The 23,668-nt window shown below is 35.4% G+C and overlaps 2 protein-coding genes across 2 annotated transcripts in view; both read left to right on the top strand.

Annotated features, from left to right (window-relative positions):
- The first annotated feature begins 12,421 nt into the window (after positions 1-12,421).
- The window catches only part of LOC101568202 (interferon-activable protein 203-like), a 61,125-nt gene continuing 49,878 nt past the window's right edge, over positions 12,422-23,668 (top strand). The window contains exons 1-3 of the mRNA XM_023699802.1: positions 12,422-12,644; positions 15,460-15,588; positions 16,638-16,774. Coding sequence (XP_023555570.1) covers positions 15,480-15,588; positions 16,638-16,774 — 246 coding nt within the window. The 5' untranslated portion in view covers positions 12,422-12,644; positions 15,460-15,479. The remainder of the gene's footprint in view (positions 12,645-15,459; positions 15,589-16,637; positions 16,775-23,668) is intronic.
- LOC111812202 (gamma-interferon-inducible protein 16-like) lies at positions 15,588-18,950 on the top strand. Its single transcript, XM_023699870.1, has 3 exons — positions 15,588-15,744; positions 16,638-16,774; positions 18,344-18,950. Exons 1-3 carry the CDS (start codon positions 15,633-15,635, stop codon positions 18,371-18,373), a joined length of 279 nt encoding a protein of 92 aa, XP_023555638.1. The 5' UTR covers positions 15,588-15,632; the 3' UTR covers positions 18,374-18,950.

Raw genomic sequence — 23,668 nt, 5'->3', positions numbered from 1 at the left:
AAGTTTCATACAGGTTCCTAATACCTTGTGTGTAAGGTTGTTGGATATGAAAATTCTACTCTTGGAACTTCTTTAACTTGTTGAGTTGTGTATTAAAAGTTTTAGTATAACTGAGTTCTAATTTGTCGTGATCACTGAGATAGTACAGGAAGAAAAGTGTAGTGTCACTGCTAGACGAGATTGAAAGAACAGTGTGGGTTGGAGGAGCTTCACACTCTGTCCCTGGGCTTCAGCAGTAGGAAGACCCAGATACAACACTCCTGAAATTATTGGAATATTCTCACCAGCATGGTTACCTTTAGAAATACTTGATTTTCTTATCATTTCAGAAGATTACAACATCTTGCTATTCAGTTTCTGAAAACTTTACTGATTGACCTTCCTCTTGGATCATAATAAGCAATATTTCTTGCCTTGCTAAAACAAATCTGTAGATTCCAGTCTCTTGCTGAAGAGACTTACTAGAAGTTAAGTCTTATTAGTGGTTTTATAGTGAATATCCAGATGTCTCTTAGAAATCCACAGTAAAATTAAAAACAATAATTCTTAGTTCTCAGTTGTACATTAGGGGAGCAGAGTAGTGTCTATAATATTCAGATAAGCTGAAATAATTTGATTCTGATCCTTCATTTAATAAAAAATAAAAATGTTTGTTCCTCTACAGTTGAGTAATAAGCAATCAACTATGATCCCTATAGACTTTAAAATAATTGACTTGGGTATGAATTGCCTGAAATTGAAATTTGGAAGAGAAATTTGTTTTTCTCAGCTTCAGAGTAATTTCATAAGAAATACAATATATTGAATTTGTAGTGTCTCAAAAGCTTCATGAAATAATATTAAGTAAAATGTATATCTGAACATAAACCTGTGTTACATACTAACTTTCCATTTTAGAATGCATAAACAAATGAACATATTTCATAGATTCTTTTCTGATTTACATTTATTCAAATATTTTCATAAGTATATCTCACTTATTTAACTGCCCTCTACCTCAGGTAATACAGACAATACTTTACACATGCTGGGATAAGTTCTGAAATTCCTAAAGTTAATTATTTTTTCTGCTCAGGTGGCAAGAAGTGGCTGAGAAATGTGGAAGTCAATTAGAAACATTTTTAAACCTAGTTTTAAAATTTTTAAATGACATTCTCTGGCCCCCGTTAGAATATTTCATGGTACTTGAATAAAAAGTGGGATGTGAATGTTGATTTCAGAATTTTTACATAAATGATAAACCTTCTAAGTTTATTAATATTATTGCTCACATTTTCTAAGTCTTTACAATGACTTTATTCCTTTTTCATTAAGCAACTGGCAGAAATGCTGCAATACCTACAAAAAAGTAGTAGTTTTGTTCTTAATAAGTCACCAAACAGTATCTTCCCACAGTCTTCTAATTTAAGTGATATTTGAGCATCCACATTGAGCCTCAGATGGCTCTTACTGAGTATTGCCTGAATAATGCTTGTGCTTTTCTTCTGTACTGTCCAAGTACAAGCCATGACTGCAGTGTGTCCCCAGTGAACCTTCTGAAGACACTGGTTCCAGCAGGGCTGCAAGGCAGTAGTGGTGCTGAGAATGGCAGAACCATTTACATATAATGTTAGAGAACCAGAGCGCATGATGATTCATGCCACTGTGGCTACAGAGAACGAATTCTTCCGAGTCAAAGTTTTTGAAATGACAATTAAGGACAAGCTTAACCCCCCAATATCCTTTCTGTATCACATTACTGTGGTTAAGATGGGTTCATGGAGATATACAAATACTCAACTGTGTTTAATGTGAGTGGTGACCGAAGTTTAAACATCTCCAGTATGCTGAGTAAGCATGAAAACGCAACTCCTATAATCAACCAGATTTCCTCACAAAGTGATGAAAAATATGCGAATGGGATATTTACAGTGTGTAAGGTAAATCTGAGTATTACTTTGTAAAATTTTTTTTGCAATCCCAGATTTTAAAGTTGTGACCTGCCAACTACACTTCTGCCAATTTGTGGAACACAAGAAACAAGCTCCTTTGTCGGGGACACATGAATGTTATCTTCTCCCTTCAGACTGCGATAATCAACCTCTTAATATTCTTCTTCTCTAGTTATCTCTTCATAAGTTTAAGGATGAGCTTTAACAAGAATCCTTAATATTTCATCAATTTGTTGATCAATTCATAGTCATCCTGGCAAAAGATGATGCATAGACCCATTTGGACTATGACAACTAAATTGTAAATAAAGAGTTACTTCCCAAAGCTGGGCTCTGGCTGTAATACCTAGAATAAGAAATCAAAATAATATGCTGTCCTAGAAAGCAAGTGTGTCAAAAGATAAGCCATGATTCTGGTCATTTGTACTGTAAGTTGCTCTCCTTTCCTCCCATTTATGACTTTTCAACAAGAAATTGTTGAGCAACTGATTTCTCCACTAAATAATAAGAGAAACATAGAAGTGGAAGAGACTAGAGCAGTGGTGACAAGTCTATGACAAAATCCCCCACCCAGTTGTTGCCATTTTGGCTCCACCATCCGCTCTCCTCCATTCCCTGTTCTCTTCCTTCTGTGCTCCTGCTGTCTAGGAGTAATTGAGACATTTCCTGGTCCTGAGCAAGGGCTGGAGTGTGACTCCAAGACATGTACTCAGGAGAGGATACACAGGAAGACAGGCAAGAAAGGAGATGTGGTTTACTGATGTGTAAGTTGAGTCTCAGCATTATTTTCTAAAATTTTTTGTACTACTCAAGATTTTTAGAAAAGGGAAAAATGTGTGAGCAGCTGCACCCCAACTGATCTGTCTTCATCACTCTCTTCCTTAATGCCATCAAACCATGAGAAACAGGGTACAACCACCCAATTCTAACACACATGTAGAACCATTACCGGAGTGTTAAAATCCTGGATGTCACTGATAATGATGTTCATAGAGATAAGCTATAAGTTTAAGAATAAAATATATAATATACAAGTTTAGGTAATGCATGCCTAAAATCCCCACACTTTGTGAAGGTTATACAGAAGGATTCAAAGTTCAGACTCAGCGTGGGCAATTTATTTTTTTAAAATTAATTCTATTGAGAAACAAATAGCAATGAGATAGTTTCAAAACCAATTAATAGGACAGTTTCCACAATTAATACATTGCATATTGTTGACTTCTTAGTGCTTATTCATAGTACAAGATGCAGACATTATATCCTGTCCAAACACTACTATTACAAATATTTCTTCTCATTGAATTAATGAAAAGTATCTGTATAGCTATCCTAACTATTTCATATATACAGATACAAAATGATCCTTCATTTGTGTCCCCTTTTTTGTTTAGTTTTGTCAGAGATGGGTATTCCATTGCCATTTAAACATTGTAGGTGTGTGAATTCAGCAAAATAATCCAATATAGTCCAATAGTCCACACTATTAGTGGGTTATCCATAGGACTGGCAATGTCAGAAGTTGTTGACTTGAGCCTTTTACAGCTCAGCATATTAATATGGCTTCACTTTTTATACTTTGTTTTTATACTTTTCTGTTGGATGGTTAAGACAAAGATAAAGCAAGATCTATGAAACAAGAAATGTGACTTTTGTATCTGCCAAGGTCAGTCAAATCCCCTCAGGATTTATCCTGAGATCCTGTACCTCAGATTGTAGATCCTTTGTCAGTGTCAGCCATGTGGATGAGTCACAGCCATTGCTTGGCCAATGTGCTCTCTGTGAAAGCCTGAGTGAATGTTTTCTCTCCATGTGATTCTCCTTAGGCACACTCTACATCATCGATCACTTTCCTCTGTAGTCCCATAATCTCCTTGATCAGGAAATTTGGGACAGAACTGAGTTACATGATGTTACAGTACAGGTTCTCCTATGTCCTGAGTCCTCACTAGCCTGGGCAATTAAGAGACTCACCAAGAAAGTTCCTGGAAACAAAAAAAGCAAAACCAAATAAAACAAAACAAAACATCTTTTCAAAATGTTAGCACTAAGATTTTCAGTTCAATCCCCAGTACTACAACAGAAGCATATAAAGTAAAATCAAAGAGCAAAAATTATGGTCAGAAACAAAGGAAGAAATCAGAAACATAGTAACAAAACAGCAATAAAGATACATTTTTAGAAATGCTTTTTACCTTATTGTAGGGAATTTTTTTGTGTTTTATAAATTCTGTACTTTAAATCCATAGCTTTGATAATTAAAAAAAAATCTGATTCTAAATTAGTGTTTCTCAAGGAGCCTCTTTATTTTATATTTCATTTGCAAATGGTCTATATCACATAAATCAGTTTGGATCAAGGCTGTAAGCAATATTTCAATTTATACTCTGTGTGTGATCTTAAAAATTACACCTTTCAATGTGTAACACAGCTGTGTGATGCTCAGAGTAGCCTGGCTAAGGGCAAGATGGGGGCTGAAATCCAGTCTGAGCTTAGTGGCCAGAGACTGGGTTCTGGGAGGGATGTTAGGTCAGGATAAATATTTCTTTTGAGATTTTGTTTTCTACGTGAGGGGACGTAATGGGTACTTTGTCTGCCAGTTGAGTGTCTTTTGATGTTTTGTATGAATGTCCTAGTGTCAGGAGGAATTCTGGCCCTGTCTGTTGTAAAGTGTCTGTTTCCACTCATTTCCTCGAACACCAGTGGCTCCTCTGTAGCTCTCCCACCTCCCTTCCTTGTTCTCCCCTTCTCCATGTGTGGATTCATCAGGACTCTGTCTCAGGCACATCTACTCGAGGCCAAGATTGGAGTTAATTATGAGTAACAGAAGCAGATAGATAGCATTAAAATGTACAATATATCTGCTGATCACATATTTGTTACCTGGTATTTTACAATTATTTAGGTCACATAGTGCTTAAATTAGTTATAAAATTTTGGTAGTTGTTTTATTTTCTCTTTTACTCTAATAGGGAAAAAAAAGTGTCAGAAAGGTAAAACCAGTTCCTTAGTTATATTTAGAGAGTAAATTAGAGATTGATGTGGAATGTAAGCTATCCTAAACTGAGGGATAGTGTGAAGCTGAGATCATAATTTTGAGAAACAGAACAGAGGTTGTAAACCCTTTGGGAGGACAGAGATAATATATTCTTGTATTAGGCTCCCATTTTTAAAGAGTAAACTGTGCAAGACATCAGCCATAACAGCAGGCAGCAGGCAGCACAGTAGTGCTCAAGAGGGGCAACTTCCCAAGATTGCAAAGCTACTTTCATCATTTTTTTTTTTTTTTTTTTTTTTTGTATTTTAGGGAAGCATCTACAGGGTGTTCAGGGTCTCACTACTAGATCAGACTAGTAGTGATCCTCCCATTTACAGCCTCCCAAGAGCTGCAATTACAGATGTGAGACACCACACCCAGTCTCAGTACGCCCCAGGGGAGAAGCCGGCATGGCAGGCCCAGGGATTGAAACCCTAGCCTCCGCGCCTGCTTGCAGGCACTTTAATTCACTGAACTATTTGGCTGGCCCTCACTACTTTCATCTTTAACATACAGTTTTTGTGGAATTTGTTACTACATATTTACATGCTTACATAGTGCTATATCCAGTGCATGCATGATTACCTGTGCTGTGTCATGATCACCTAATTGCATCCCACCTTCTACCTGCACTAGACAAGCTGTGTCACATATTCAGGTATCCTTAGCTTTAAAGCATTCTGAGAGTTTTCCACAGAAGTTGAATGCTGCAAATAACCAAGGGTATTGATGCCCAACATACTGAAGGAAAAACCCTTAAGGTTCTATCATTATGTTCTGGTGCCAAAGATGCAAAGAATAACAATGTAAGACATCTTTCTAATTTTATGTCTTTGAATGTAGAAACTAACAAATATAAATAGATATTTTTATCTTCCTGTTTGATACCACTCTAATAATATATATACACACATGTATTTATTTATATTTATTTGTATATGAATGCTGACATACATAGCCAGCTGCATGTAAATGTGTTGCTTATTATGTTAATACATTAAATAATCATATTTCTCATTAAAATAATTTTTGTTACTTGAGCGATCACATTCTGAAGAAAATATATGTAAACATTTCTTTAATTGCTTTTTTTTTTTTTTTTTTTGGAACCGGAGATTGAATTCAGACCCTTGAATTTGCCAGGGAAGCGCTTATTCCACTGAGTCATCTCCTCAGCCCATTTTAAATTACTTTTTCATAGTACTTCTTTTTTCACTTTTCCCCATTCAAAGTTTTCTTAATAACAAAAAGTAGATGTCTGGAATCAAATTTGATACGTTATTATATACTTGGCTAGACAATTTAGGTATGCAGTAAATTTATATACTTTGGTATTTTTTGCTGTCTGTCCTTGAAGTTATGACACTTTATATTCTCTTTCTCATTACCATGATTTTACACTCATACCTGTATTTTATGGTTTAAGACAAAGATATTAGGGAAGCGTTCTATTTTTTTTGCTCTGACTCTACCCTATTGACATTTCCAGTATTTTCTTTCATCAGAAACTCTTTTCAAAACACAAGCTCCCTTAGTCGTTTGTTATTTTTTGTTTATCTTATTTTACTGAGAAACAAATATCGATAAAAGTTTCAAAACTGTTTAATAGGACAGTTTCAACAATTAATACATTGTGCATTGCCGTCTTCTTAGTGGTTATCCAAGGTTTGTTTTCATTTGACTTACTTTTGACCTGCGGTATACTTAGATTTACTTGTTATTTGTTGTTGTTGAACACTGCTTCCTATCAATGATTCTTTATATGTCTTTTCCTTTCAAACCTATTGAGGCCTCTAGTAACAGAGAATAGATGTTCATGTTTTTCTCTTTAAATATCATTTTCATTTAGTTCTAAAATATTGTTCCACAATTTAGTTTTCACACAAGACAGCTGAAAAGCACAACTTCTACAACTGCAGAACTAGATTTACTTAGAAATTAGGAATCTAGATGTTGCAGAAAGCTACTTAATGAATATATTCAAGTACTTTACTAATTGAAATTCTTTTTGAATCTGTATCACTTCACCACAATTAAATTCAATAATCCTTTGTTGTAGTCAGGGTTTACAAGGGAAACAATCCAACATAGGGCATGCAATTTTTAGTACTATTTTATGATAGTCACTCAAATAGTCAAATGCAAAAGTACAGAAAATACATACACATGTTAAAGGCCAAGAATCCAGCTGAGCGCATGGATCCAACACCAATCTCCTGAGTGAGTCTAGTGAAAGATGAGAAACCAATCAGGAGTCTAACTGAATGCCAAGAGCTCAGGACAATATATTACAGAAGTCTGTAGTTTCATGGATGTGCACTCAGAAGGCTCCCAGCTTGGTGGGGCAAGAGATAAAGTTTCTTCCAGATGAATGAAGAATCTGTTCCAGTAGGCTGAGGATTCTTCACTGGATCCCAGAAGCAATGCTCAGAGTAAGAATCAACACTCCCACAAAATGAACTCTAGCCATTCTCAGTGACAACAACATCCTGGTCTCCTTTGATAATGAACACATCCAAGTTCATGTCAGGACAACCATTATAGCAAGTTTCTGCAGAAGAACCAATAGCCCCAGGAGAAGCTATTCCTCCCTAATGACACCTCTTCTAATTCTCCAGTTCTCCTTTTTTTTTGTTGACAACACTCTTCATGTAGGCCTGCCACATCCAGTACCACACTGATTTAGTTCAGCTGTTGATTACAAGTTGACTACCAGTTGTTACTCTACCATATTCTTCAACAACAAAATGTATGAATGCTCTCATTCAAGAGGTTAAAAAAGATTATTCAGAACCTTCTGTCATCTCGCAGCAGTGTAGGGGTCTGTTTTTCTCTTGGTAGTCCCTGAGAGAAAAGGGTTAGGATTTAAAAAATAAAGACAAGAGCTAACAGCTGACATAGTGGGATAGGGCTGTGCCTCATAGGCAAAGGACCCTAGAACAATAGTATGGACATTTATTTATACCTTTGCAGAGTTATAAGACACAAGGTTGCCTAGCAACTAATAGCCAACAGTGTCCAGGCAGGATGTTTTTTTTTTTCAAAAACTGAGGTAACTTGACTGCTTTAAAACATGAGGGCTCATTCTAACCTCCCACACAGGATCAATTTCCAGTCATTGACTCCAAAATCACCAAGTTATATTTTACAACTACATTGTGTGTCAGAGTCACCAACCAAAATTTGTTACGTTTATTTTTTTGTTTTTTGTTTTTTGTTTTTTATTTCAGAGAAGGGACTGCAGGGTATTCAGGGTATCACTACTAGATCAGACTAGTAGTGATCTACCTGTTTTCAGCCTCCCAAGAACTGGTATTATAGGTGTGCACTACCATTCCCAGTCTCAATTGCCTTCTCAGCGGGATCCAGGGGCAGGGCCGGCACAGCAGGCCTGGGGATAGAACCCTGGCCGCTGCACCTGCTTGCAGGCACTTTAATTCACTGAGCTATTTGGCCAGCCCTAAAATTTGTTACTTTTAAAACATTTTTCCTGTGCAAAATAGATGAGATTGTAGACCAGCATTATATAAATTTATTCCTCTTATTACAATGTTTTGTTGCTGAGAATCAGTTTCAAAATTAGTCTTCATTCACTGTAGGCTATCCACACTTCCTTTCTGGTGTCTTTTAGAGTATTTGTTTTGCATTAACATTCTTTAATTTATCTTGCTATAATATGTCTTTGTATGGATCCACCTCTCATTCATGGTGCTTTCTCAATTTGAGGTTTTGAAGGAAGCAACTAATAGCCTCAGAAAATTAAACACTTCTATTAAACAAATAGTAAAGAAACACATGATTCCTAAACTAAAATAATTGTTAAATTTATCAAAAAATCGAAATCCACACCATCAGCTGAGTTCCATCAAGTAAATACACAGGTGATATAGAGGTCTAAAGGCACAACACTGTCATGTTGGGTACTCTGGAAGCCTCCAGATGACAACGTTGGCTGAGACTTAATGATTGAATGAGAGGAAATAACAGCAAAAAAGGTTTCAATGTTATTCCATGAAAAAAAGGGAATTAAAAATGACATGAAATATGACAAAGCAAGATGTGTTGTGCATTTTTTAAAGAATTTTCTGTAAGGAATATAAAACTTAGGAAGCAAAAAGATATACATAATTTAAGCAGACCTGCTAAGGTCTTGTAAGGAATAAGGAGTGTTCCTTGTTATTTTTCTTTAAGCAAACTGGGAGAAATCTTGAAGGATTTCAGCAAGATTGATCCATAGCTTATAGACAGAAAACTGACTATTCTAATAACTAATGAAGGAAAAACTCAGACCATATTTAAGTAGTCAGAGAAAATAAATGCTTTGATCCTGCACTGTAGCACATGTGGACTTCCAACATGTGACTATGATAGGACTACTGAGAACATGGTCCAACACCATAGAAGACACAACACAAGTGAGAGTTAATTAATGAAGAGTCAAAAGGACAAGAACCATGGTTAAGGGAAGAGTCAGGGTCTTCTAGAAATACAGTGAGGATAGACTCCAGGAAACATTAAATAGAAAGAGGAGTCAGGGACTTTGATGTGGCATAGCCCACACTCGAAACACTGCAAGATCTGCGCCTATCTCCACATTTTCTTCCCCCACATCTACCATTAATGGTATTCATCATCCGTTAGGGGGAACTTCTTAGGAATGTGCAATGAAGCATGTCTACATCACTTTTCTACAGTAAAATAACTATTAAATTTGTGACTCTTTGCTACACACACAGTTTTGCCTTGTGACCACATTTTGATATGAATCATGTACAGAAGCCTGTTTCATTTTTGCCACTTTCTGTGTACATGTATAACAAAATATTATATACAATTTATTTTATAAATTCACCTATCATTTGAAACATGATAAATATGTTCAAGAAAACTATACTTGTGCAAGGTTTATGTCCTATCACTGACTATCATTTTATAATGGTAAAGTCAAAACTATACCAAGAGTTGAAATTAAATGCAAGCAAGCATGAAGAATATGACAGAATTAAACTTGCTGACAGGATGGCAGAAAAGTTCAAACATGATGCAAGACTGATAACAATGTTTATAGAGATACTAGATAGCAGATGTAGCAAACACTGTTCATGTTCATGTTCATGTTTCATGTTTCATATTCTTAAGATGAATAGAGAGGTTCCTTGATGACTTGTATGTAAGGCTGCTGGATGCAAAATTTCTAATATTGAAACTTCTTCCATCTGTTTAGTTTAGTATGAGAAGACATTAAGTATAGCTGAGTTCTACCTTGTTTTGATCCATAAAATATTACAGAAAATCAACTACAGTTTCTCTGCCAGTCAAAATAAAAATTTAAGAGTTTAAGGGAAAGTAAACCATCTGACGTTGGCTAGAGAGAAAGACCAAATTAGCATCACTTCCTTCAGTAACTTTGGACCATTTTTATGCCCAAAGGTCCTAATATTTTACTTCCTCACACTCATGATATGATGTTTTATTTCACTTTTAAATTATTTTTAAATTTTTAGAGTTATTTATTTATTTACTGTTAACTTTATACAGGATCTTGGTAGCTCAGACTCATAGTGATCCTACTTTCTGAGCCTTCGCAGCATGGGGAATGCAGGCCTGCTCCACCACGCTTGGTTTCAGTGACCAGCACAGAGTGAATTCGGAAGATCAAAGCCAGGTCCTTGTACTTGTCAGGCAGGTGCTTAGACGGTCGATCTAGCTCCCCAGCCTGAACTAATATTTTAAACACCTAAGAATATAGAAACATTTATGAGAGTTGGTTTGAGTATTGCCCCTTTGATAAATATTCTGAACCCCATAAATTAAAACTCAAAGAAAATAAAAATCAAATATCACTTCTCCATCACTTTCACTCATGTTTTCCTCTCAATATGCCATCACCCTAAATTGAGTAAATCTATTAGGAAATCTAAGTGCTAATTCCTCTTTCTTTTTGATGAGGGCATCTGGATGAAATGTGCACTAATTTGGGGAAGCCTTAAAACAAGAAGTGTAGAAGGAGTTTTCTGTTTTACTTCCAAGATGAAGAAATTCATCTTTGATTCTAAAGTGCAATAAAGGAAAATATTAAGAGTAGGGGTCTTGAAATGAAGGTTTAGGAAACAAGAGGATCCTGAATAAAGTTTTCCAGAGAAGTTATCTTACATGAAATCAGGCAAAAGATAATGAAAATAACAAAGATAGAGAGAGAAACCCAGGCCATGGTTGAATGAACTTATCCTCTCCACGGCTCCTATTAGACCTTAACATCTTCAGCAGATCTGTAGAGAAGTGGGACCACCTGGGGCATGATTAGATCATGAAGACTATACCTTCACTAATGAATTAATGACATAATATAAAATGCCTTGTGAGTGTGAATTTTCTCCTTTTTGCTCCTTCCAATGTGAGGATGGAGCGAGAAGTTCCCACGGAATTCCCAGCCCCTCATTTGCAAAATACAGAGGCACACACAGCAAGCACTGTGATATAACTCCTTTCACTGCCATCCAAGACTTCCTATGCATGAGCTTTCCCAGACTACATGTCTGATTATCTACCAGGATGAAGTGGTATGGCTCTTCATTTCATCTTAGCTTTCAGTATGATTGTACAGATAATAAACTGTTTACTCATCTCTTGGGAGTCAAGAACATCACTCTTTTTTGACATTCCTTTGCTTCATATACTACAGTCTACATAAAATGGATTATGGAGCACTGTGCTTTATTGTTTATCTGCTTGCTAGCATATAAGACTTTCTGTGCTTCAGAAAGCATCTACTGTCCAGAGACAAGAAGAACCTGAAGAAGTTACATGAGATTCATGTCCCCATCGGGAGTTTAGTACTATTCCAGATTTTGCAAGGTTATCATGCTATGTTTTGATTCTCCATAATAGTACGAGAGATTGAGGAATCATGAACTTAATTATTGAAATAATTCAATCTACTAGGAATTAAGAGGGAGAGCAACAAGTTCTACATAGAGCTACATGTTTATAATGACTCTATGCTTTGGCAAGCCCATGATAGTGCACTTTTATGAAGAATGTGAATGCATCACATGATATTTAACAAGGAAGGATTTCCTAGCAGACCCTCCCCTATCTATGAAATGCATTCTGGCAATGTCAACAATAAAAAAGCATTCTGCCACTGCAAAGATGTGAGCAAGACTGAAGGAAGAGGTAGCTGGAAAGTGCCTCCTCCTTTTAGTATTAAAGTTTCATGGTTACAAATTTCTTGTAGGAGCCTAATGATCTGCGAGAAAGGTTGTTGTATGCCAGACTTCTTACATCTGTTGAGGTTAGTATGAAAAAAATTAGGCATAGCTATCTGTACCTTGTGCTGATCACTGAGATGTTACAACAAGTCAACTTTAGTTTCTGTGCTAGAGGAAACTGAAAGTTAAGAGCTTGGATGGGAGGAACCTCACACTCTGTCTCTGGGCTTCTGGAGTGAGACACAGAGCATTCCTGAAATTATTAGATGACTTGGACAAGTATTGCTTTGCTTGTTTATGCTTAGATATACTTGATTTTCTTTGCATTTCAGAAGATTACATCTTCCTGTTCAATTTCCAAGACCTTTACTGATTTACCTTCCTCTCGAAACATACCAAGATTGAATTTCTGCATTGTTAAAAATCTGAAGATTCAGGCTTCTTCTAAAAAAGATTTCTTTGAAGGTAGGTCTTGTTAGCTGTTTGGTAAAGATTTTGCAGATTTCTTAAAGACAGTGACAGCATAATCAAAGGAAATTGTGATTGGTTCTTTGGGGTTCTGGGTAATGGAGTAGAGTCAATATCAGCTCCATTTAGATTCCCTGAAATAAGGTGATTCTGATCCTTCTTTAGGAAAGTAATAGACATGTTTTTTCCTCCATAATTGAGTCCTATGCAATAAGACATTTGAAGATTATGAAGAAAATGATGTGTATGAATTGGCTAAAATTGATATTTGGAAGAAATATATGTTTTCCTCTCTGGAGAATTTATAGATGTTATAATGGAGTAAAACCAAATAGAATATTCCAATCATTAGAAAAATTCATCCTAAAAGCGACTATATTTCTTAAGAGTTGAACTTCTTTGCATTTTGTGGTATATGATAATACTTTATATCATATCTAAATAAATTTTATTTTAAGGCAACATTAACATTATGAAGTGAACTTTTATTTAGTCACTTTTTGCAAATAAGTTGTTTTTTATTTTCTCCATTTAAGTAAACTTTTGTTATATAGGTACGGGCAGGTATCTTAACTTGATTATTTTTAAAATACTTAGCTAGATCCTTTGTGTAGATGCCATAATTATACACTTTGCCTTGATTTTTCTATCTTCCCTTGTAGTAATGTGAATTCTTCTTTTTCTTCATTTTATTTTAGGCTAAACTTATACTTGTGTATTACACTTTAAGAAAAAGTCATTAGTGAACTGACCTAATATTATTTCCCTATATGTGCCACCATATTGATATGTCCTATTGTTTTTCTTTCATTAGATCCTGTTTTTAAGATATTATCACTCATAGTCAAGTGTGTTTCCATTTGACTTATGTTTGGTCCACAAGATTCACAGATTTCTCATTCTTTTCCTGTGGAATGTTAATTGCAATCAATCTTTTCTTTAAAAAACTACGAAGGCCTTTATTTAAAAGAATTGATTTTTATGCCTTTCTGCTTAAATGTCACATTTACACACTTTGAAATTTCTGATTCAACTTTTTTAGTCAAAGAGGATGAGAGAAACTCTTCTAAACATGTATTATTAGATATATTTTGATACTAAAAACCTCAATGTTGCAGAAGTCTACCTAATATGTGTTCTAAGTATTGTACACTTGTGATACCAATCAGATCTGGATCACTATGACACCATCAACATTTACCATACTTCAAAAACAAAAATATGAATATTTTGATTTAACTGAGATGGACCTACATGATACGTAGCTTTCTATCATCTCACATCTGGTTAAATTTCACACTTACATTATGTGATCACAGTAAACAATCAAGCATTTATATTTTTGAAACATTTTGGTTTTGCAATAGATACTGGATTTTGGTCCAGTATTATGTAACAATTATTCATCTTGCAACTACCTGTTTCATAGTTTCAGTGTTAGTTTTGTATCGCTGGTGATTCAAACTTCATTGATAGTGGCTTACAGACTAATAGTTTTGCATGTAATAATCTTGAATTTCACTCACTATACTGCGTCTTTGTGTGTAATTTCTTTTCCTTCAGTGGATTTTTCAAGCTGAGGATCAGCTTGTTTTGTTAAGAAGGAATCATTTCTTTACAAGCGGTGCAGTAAATAAAAGTGTATAAGGACATTTTGCCAAAAAGAAAGCAGCAGTAAACACCCTCAGAAATTTGAATATTTCAATTGAACAAAAAAATATATACAAACACGTGATTCCTAAACTAAAAGCATTTGTAAATTTATACAACAATTGGAATCTACATCATGTACTGCCTGTCATTTAAAAAAATTCAGTGACACAATACTTGGTCCATTTGTGTACTGTGGAAGCTTCCAGAAGACTAACCCTCAGTCAAGTCGTATTGGTTGAATAGGAGGAAATAAAGAAAGTAATGTTACAGTGTTTCTCCAGGAAAAAAAAGGCAAATTGAAATTACATAAAATATGAAAAAGACATGTGTTTTCCATATTTCTAAAGAATCATATATAATTAGTACAAAAATTAGATAGTAAAAAGATATAAATAATTTAAGCAGATTTGGTGAGCTAAGGAGAGTTTTTTATTGCTTTCCTTTTGCAGAAAATTCGAGAATTGTTGAAGGATATCAGCAAGATTGATTTCATGACTTTCATACAGAAAATTACCATTTATTTACAAAGTATTATAATGAAACAAATCAAATAACAGTTCATGTAATTCCAATCAATAGATGTTGTGATCCTGCACTGGATCCCATGGAACTTCCCACTTGTGACAATGATAGGGGAACAGAGGACATGGTCCAACACCACAGGAGACAGAATACATATAAGAGTTAAATTCCATTAATTTGTGATTGAGATGAGTAAATAAATAAATATTTCTGAGAAAAGAAAGAGTTAATTAACAGTCATGAGGACAAGAGACATAGTTATGGTAATTGTCAGAAGGGCAACTGATATATGTCAAGGATAGCCTTGACATATAGAAAGAGGTGCCAGGGATTTTGACACTGCATAGTCAGTACTCTAAGCACTTAAAGAACTGCTTATCTGCAGACTTTCTTTCTGCAGGTCACTCCTGACACAATTGAACATCAGTCAAGAGAAACTTCTTGGGATTGTGTAGTGGAGCACTGCTTCCTCCATTTTCTATAATGAAGCAACTGGTAACTTAGGCACATTTGTTTCACACACACTTGTGACTCTTGGCCACATTATAATAGGAATCATGTTCACAGGTCTACCTCATTCATGAAATTGCCTGTACACAGGTCTCATGAAGCACTGTACATAAATTTTCTATTGCAGGTTCACCTATCATTTCAACTATGGCTGCTATGTTCAAGAAAATTGATCTTCTGCAAGGCTTATATCCTATCAGTGATGAAAATTTTGAAATTATAAAGTGCTTATTGCGAAAAGAGTTAACACTGCAATGAAACTCATATGAAAAGTACAACAGACTTCAATTTGCTGACCTGATGGCAAAAAAGTTCAAAACTGATACAGGACTTGGAAAACTGGTAGAAATATTCAAAGAGATACAAGAGCTAGAAGACCGTGCTGCACTTCTCAGAAAAGAGATGTCAAAAGGTAACAGTGTGAGGGCCAGGTGGATAACTCAGCTGACTAAGCATTTGTGAAGACAGAGTGCAGTGATTGGGGTTTGATCCCCTATGTGCTGTGCCCACTCTGCCTCTGGGTCATGCTGAGAAACCCATTGGGACTGGGTGTGTTGGCACACACCTGTAATCCCAGCACTTGGGAGGATGAAAACAGGAGAATCACTGAGTCCAATCTATGTACTGAGACCCTGTAGAACCTGCATTAAATAGATTAAAGAAAAAAAACAGGTAATAGTGTGCATACTACCTCCCATAGACTAGAATCCCACCTGGGTCATGGCATCACTTGCCCTGCATATCCCTCAGTATCTAAAGCAATTGCATGACTCAGGTGCCAACAAGTTGACAACCCAGGCAACAGCTCTTTCGTACAAAGTTCTAACATATTTAAGGAAGAGGATTTGGAGGAAGACAGAAAAGACATGAAAAAGCAGATTGAATTCTCAATGCTTCTAAGGTTTTTGATGCATTGGAAAAACTAGAATAGTTAAGATTAAATGTGGAAAATTTATGCATTTTTAAGTGGATTAATTTTAATTCAAATTTCCAAAAGCATTCTATGGAGGACTACTTATTCTTGACATCATGAAAACTTTTGCTTCTTAAAAGGAGAATACAGGATATAAGACTGAGGTTCACAAAATCCACAGGGAGGGAATGCTGTTCTAATTGTCTCTGGTAAAGGAAAGAAATGTTGAGGCTGTGCTTGTGCCTAGGATACCATTGATGGCTGTCTATAATGTGGCAAAGAATTAGAAGTAGAGGAGCTGACATAGATACACAGACAGAAAGAGATAAAAATATTATTGAAACCACTGTGATCTTCCCCTCACTTTATTGTATTTTCTTTTATACCATTAGTTCAAAGGAAATGCAGAGAAAGAGCCAAAACCACAGGCAACAAAAGTCAGCAGGATGAAGCCAGCAGTGTTCAATGTGCACTCAGCACAGATGAAGATTCACAACCAGAATCCAAGATGGATGTGCCCATGATGAAGGTAGGCTGGCTGTGCTCCTGTGGCCAAGGCCTCCCCCATGGATCTCTCACATTTGATCTTTCAGTGAACGCTCAATTATTTGTTTAGTGAAAATGAGGTTCAGTGTCAGAAACTTTGCAGTTTTGTTTGCTCATTGTGTTTCACAATCACAGTACTTTTTACCTTGGATGGTATAATTCCCTCTGCTAGAAATATAAAGTCATTTTGCCTGTTTAGTTTTGCAGTGAAATATCAGTCACTTTAGGAAAATGGCTCAATAAAGCCAATATTTGCATTCAGTCATTATTATTATTATTATTATTATTATTATTATTATTATTAATTCAATATAGAGTCTACCTATGTAGGTCAGACTCATAGTGATCCACTTGTCTCAGTCTCACCAGCATTGGGATTATAGGCATATACCACCATGCCTGATTTTGGGACTGGCATAGTGGGTAGGATTTCCAGGGTCAGCATGTCATGTGGAGCCAGTGATCAAAATCAGTTCCCTGAGCTTGTTATGAGGTACTTGTGGTTTTTAGGCCATGAGCCATCTCCCCAGCCTTGTATTCTGTCATTTTTATATTCTTCTTATTATGTATACCCAAAAAGTATCATTTTATTCCATACTGTATAATATTTCATGTATTTTTCTAGAACTCAGGCTCTTCAAATTTGCTTAAAATAACTTGAACTATCTTTGAAAATATCAAAGGGGTTAAAATTAGCTACATGTGAAAATTACGTAATTATCCCTTACCTTATAAAAACAACTCTATATTATTTGACTTATTTCCAGTATCTCTGATACCTTCAAGAAACATAATAAAAATATATGTATCTCATTCTTCTCTTATTATCCACAGATAGAGTTCTACTTTCTTCACTAAGTATTGTGCACTTTTGCCCAATGAAGCCACCTTGGTAGTCAATGGAGGCAGCTTGACTGTTTCCACTCACCGGTTCCCAGGACTCCCGTGGTTGCTTCTACACTTTCTCTCCCAGATCATGAGCCTCTTACTCAACTCAAAAATGCTCTCCTGAAACTCTGAAACAACACATCACTTTGAAAAGACAGGTGTTCAAAGCAAAGGTCCTTAGTGCCTTGCTTCCATTTCATTGATGATTTGCTATTATTCAAGTTGAGACCTTCTAGTCTGAATATGTCCAGATGAGGAAAGTTAATGAGGTTCATCCACTAGCTGCTTTACTAACGCTCGTACAAATCATCGCTGATTTGTGGAAAGGCCTTTGTGATTTGAGACTCAAATATTCCTCCTATGTGGATTCAGGTTAGAAGCAATAATCTTAGCTAACATACTTTTCATTTCTTCCATGAGGTAAGTAATAGGACAGCTGACACTGTTTTCCTTCATGCACCTAGATAAGTGGCTCTTTGTTCAACTAAATTGAGCCTGAGATGTATCTCACTAGACAGATGACATGTTACCCTTGGTTGTGTAAGGTAAACAAGTCTCAGTGTTGTTTTGTAAAATTTGTTCACAACCACAAATATTGGAGGAAATGGATAACTATGTGATCAGCTACACCCCAACTAATCTATCTCTATCGCTCTTCTTTAAGGTCACCAAAGCCAAGAAAAACAAGATGTAACTACATAATTCTTATTCAAATGTGGAGCCATTACTGGAGTCCTAAAAACATGGATATCTCTGATAATGATATTGATGGAGATAAGATGCAAATTTAAGAAGAAAATGCATAAGATACAAGTTTAGAAAGAAAATATATATGTATAACCTAACTGTGATTTTCATAGTAGTACATGCCTAAAGTCCCAGAACTTTGAGAGGCTAAACAGAAGGTTCAAAATTTTAAGCCCATGCTAGGCAATTTAGAGATGGAGCAAAATCCTGTCTCAAAATAATACTTTTTAATGCTTCATTGCAAAGACTTTGGATCAATGACCCGTACTACAACCAAAGCATATAAACAAATAGTAAACAACAAAATCTATGGACAGCAACAATAGAAGAGATAAGAAAAACAAGCAAAAAAATCTGTAAAAATAGATTTTTAAAAGTGCTTAAGGTAAAGAATTTCTTCATTGGGTCTGAAAAACTAAAGCTAAGAAAAAGGACAAAATGGGGAAAAGATACTTAGGTATATACTCAGGATATTTTGGATAATTATACTGCCAATTTGTACTGGTATTTTGAAAAAATAAATTTATGCTTAATTTTTTCCTTTTATTCTTATTTTTTCTTTTGAATTTCTTCAAAACTTTTATTATTATTTCATTTTCTTTTTTCTTTGAACCAATCTTGCAAGATTATGTTTGGTAACGTCAACAGTTAATTTGAAGATAGCACCATATTCAATTCAATTCAACAGCAATCGTTTAATTCTAATTACTTTGCTTACAGAAATTTTGTATCATTTCAAACTCTGTTTTTTCTATTACCATTTAGAATTCTTTAAAAATAAAAATGTTTTCTACATTAATGATTGTGAATTTTCTGTATTTTAGATATTCCACAATTGTCAATGCATAGCTTTGATAATTTGAAAAAGTAAACATCTAATTCTAAAGCAGTTCTTCTTAAGTCTATTTGTTCTGTATTCCATTTGGTTTTAAATAAATATTTTATGGCTAATAAATCAGAGTGAAACATCTAGGCTAAAATCAATATTATAATTTATATACTTGCTGTGATCTTTAGGATTAGGCCTGGTGAAGCATCAAGAAGTTGTGTATTATTCAGAGCAGCCAGGCTTAGAGGAACGTGGGGACTGATACCCAGTTTGAGCTCAATGTCCAGGACATGTGTCCTGGGAATGTTAATTAGGTGAGGACAGAAATATCTTTTCAGAAATTGCCTCCTGGACAGGACATGATGAATACATTGTCAGGAAAGAGAGTGCCTTTTGAAGATTTGTAGGGTCCCTTCATGACACTTCTCCTGGAGGGTCAGGAGAAATTCAGGCTCTATCTGTTGTAAATATCTGATTTCACTCTTGAACAACAAAGACTCCTCAATACTTCTTGTACTTCTAAGACTAGTTCCTACATTCCACATGTTTAGATCCATCAGGACTCAGTCCCAGGCACATCTACATTAGGACAAGACTGAAGTTATTTTCAGTAACAGAAGCAGACATGTATCATCAAAATGTACATTATATTTGCGGATCTCATACTTGTTATCTGATATTTTATAATTTTAGGAAAAAACATACTTAATTTAGTGTCATTACTTAGTCTTCACATTAGTTCTAAAACTTTGATATGTTTTTTTTTTCCTTTTTACTATATAATAGGGGAGAAAGTGCAACCGAGAGGTAAAGTTCTACTCTCAACTGTATTTAGTGGATAAATTGGAGCTTAATTTAGAATCTTGGGTATTCCAGTATGTTGTATACGTTTTAGAGGGAAGACTTGGAAGTTGAAATCAAAATTTTGAGAACAGGATAGAGAAGTTGCGAGCTCTCTGAAGATACATGAGGCAGATTTTCATGTGTGAGTTCCTCATTTTATTTTATTTGAATTTATTTTTGGCAGAACCAGGGATTGAACCTAGGTCCTCACACTTGCCAGGGAAGCATTTATTCCACTGAGCCATCTCCCTGGCCCCTGAGTTTCTCATTTTAAAGAAAAAGAAAATATGTGCAAGATAGCTCCCACAACAACAGGCAGTAGACAGCAGGACAGCACTCAGAAGAGCAGGTTCCCGTAATTCCAAGAGCCACTTTCACCCTTATTGTACTATTCTTATACAGGTTGTTACCAAACACTTACTTTCTTCTGTAGTGCTATAACGCGTGTATGCATGTTTGCCTGTGCTAGGTCATGGTTACCTACCTTCTCCCTACCACCTACCTGCACTAGGCAAGCTGTGTCACACCCTCAGGTAGGCTTTGCTTTAAAGCATTATACGTTACACACAGAAAGTCAATGCTATAATTTGACTATTATACTATTGGTATTAGTGCCCAAATTACCTAAGAAACAAAGCACTCCCATGCTACCATTACTATCTTGTGCCAAAAATGAAAATAAAATAAAAAATGTGTTGTTGCTTTCTAATTTTGTCTTTTTTCTATACTTTTTTTTAAGCTGAAAAGTAAAAATAGATGTTTTTCTGTTTTCTTGTCTGACACCACCCTAATAGCAAACATGCATTTATTTGGTTATACTTATTTATATATGCATAGCTATACATATACATAACTATATGGAAAGGTATTAATCATCATATAAATATATTACGCAATAATATTTCTAATTAAAAATTATTTTTTGTCCCTTGAATCACATTCTTAAGAAAATACATATGACTAGCCTTCCAATGGTATGGAAAAATATGGCCTGTCTATAGCAGTAGGGTCACATAACTGTAGCTGGAATGAACTAGGACCTTCATCCAAGCTTATGTCACTCTGTATCAATGAGATGAATGATGTACCTTTCTCACTTTTCCCATAGTGTAAATGAGTACACAGTCATGCATTGCAAGCGCTGCAATCTATCTCCTCTCACTGCATCTCAAGTCTCCCAGTGCATAAAATTTCCAGAATACATCTTTGACTATACACTCAGCTTCAGTTTTCTGCCTCCTGCTTTGAACTGAGCTCTCTGGGTAAAGGGACAGATCACTAATTGTTTACACATGCCTGAAATTCCAGGAATAATATGTAGTTTTTGTCATCTTTTGTGTCATCCAGTAAAATGTGCACAAAATGTATTAGGGGCACTTTTCTGGGGGACAGTAATAATGGGTGTGTTATATGTTGAAACTGTAACAGAAGCCTTAAAGCTTTAATGTAATACAGATATTTCTTCCTCTCATGAAAATCATAAGGACAGTGAAAATGTCTTTCATCATGGTCATTTCAGCCATAAACCTGATATTTGTGAAATCTTGATTAGATCTCTCTGAATGTTTTCTGAGCACTTTAATATCTCCCACTGACCCTTACAATTGATTGGCTCAACATACACAGAGAATACCAAAAAAAAAAAAAAAAAAAACACCAAAATTGCAGGCCAAATCCAGCCTACACTGCCCACTCACACAAAAGTTGTAAACACCCAGAGGTATTTGAGACTATCAATGCAGTTTTTCCATGATTGTTCTTTGATATACTTTCAGACAGTTTCAAATCCAGAATTCAGCTTACCCTTAGATAGGGTTATTGGATTAAGCTACTGAGCTATCTTCTGCTATCTTATGTGTTCATTTGTGTACACTCCCTGTTCTTGGGGACACTATTTTTAGCCAGAACAAAATACTGCTTGAAGATCAGTTAGTGAGCTACCACCACACCACCCTCCAGTTTGTTCTGTTTGCTAACATATGAGACATTTCTTACATCAGAAGCATCTACTATGCAGAAAAGACTGCATAACAGCAGCTACATGGGGTCAATGACCATTCTAGATTTGTACTGCTTCCAGATTTAAAAAGCTATCATACTATGTTGTGATTCTCAAAACTAATAAAGGAATAGGGAATAATCATGAACTTAAACTGAAATATTTCAGTCTAGTAATGAACAAGAGGGTAGCTAGAGCAACAGTTCTTTCATAGAGCTGAATATTTATGACTTTATGCTCTGGCAAGCCCTGTGATGGTGCAATATTAGGAACAGAGTAAATGAATTGTGTAATACTCATCAAGCAGGGATTTCCTAGCAGCCAGTCCCTATCCAGAAAATTCATTCTGGTAATGTTAGCAATAGTAACCTTCCTACCACTGCAGCTCTGTAACTTGAAATGAGAGATGTAAAGTGCTTCTTCCTTTTAGCATTAGAGATTCGTGGTTTCAGTATTCTTACAGGAGCCTAATGACCCATATGCAAGTTTGCTGTGTTGTATTGCAAACCTATAATATTGGAACTTATTTCATCTTTTGAGGTTAGTTGAAAATATTTAAGCATAGCTGAGTTGTACTTTTCGGCACTCATTGATGTTATGGCAAGTCAATTGCAATTTCTCAGGTTAGAGGAAATGGAAAGTTAACAGCATGGATGGGAGGAACCCCACATTTTGTCCTTGCTCTTCTGCACTGTGAGCACCCAGCACTTATGAAATTATTAGATATCTCTAACTAATCTCATACTTAATTACATTTAGAAATACTTGATTTTCTTAACATTGCAGAAGATTACAGCATCTTATCATTCAATTTTCTAGACATTTTGTAATTTTCCTGCTTTTTCAAACATAGCAACCTCTTCACTGCATGGATTGAAATCTCAATGTTCACGTCTCCTGCTCAAAATGTTTGCAAGAAGTTAAGTCTTTTTCATGGTTCTGTAAGAAATATTCATCTTTCTCAGAGACATCCACAAGATACTTGAAGGAAGTCAATTTTGTTTTAGGTTTGTGTAAGTGATTTAGGGTACTATCACCTGCATTCATAGTACTTGATATAGCTTCATTCTTACCTTTCTCTTAAGGTTATAATAGACATGTTTGTCCCTTCTCAATTTAGTGTTAAGCAATAAATTTTGATATTTACTGATTATTAAATAAATGATGTGCATGAATTAGAAAAGTGATATTTGTAAGAGAGCTTTGTTTCTGTTGGCTGTACAATTTATAGAATTTATAACATGATAATTTAATAGAAATAAAATAGTGCCACAGATTAAAGCACCTGCAAGCAGGTTCAAGGGCCATTTGTTCAATCCCCTGGCCTGCCATTCCATCCTTGCCCCCTGGGTGTGTTGTGGGGGCAATCAAGATTGGGGATGGTGGCATGAGCCTGTAATTCCAGTTCTCTTTTTTTTTAAGAAAAATATATTTTTTAATCTTATAGCAACCTGAAACTACTCTGAACTCCTCTTGAAAATGGAAACATGACTACACACACCAGAAAACAGCACCATTTGAGGCAAATCATGCATCTCTTGAGACCTTCTTTGCTTAATCTCTTTCATATA

The sequence above is a fragment of the Octodon degus genome, unplaced genomic scaffold, assembly GCF_000260255.1.
Source record: "Octodon degus isolate 3935 unplaced genomic scaffold, OctDeg1.0 scaffold00116, whole genome shotgun sequence".
Classification (NCBI taxonomy): Eukaryota; Metazoa; Chordata; class Mammalia; order Rodentia; family Octodontidae; genus Octodon; species Octodon degus.
This window is presented reverse-complemented; position numbering and strand designations above follow the sequence as displayed.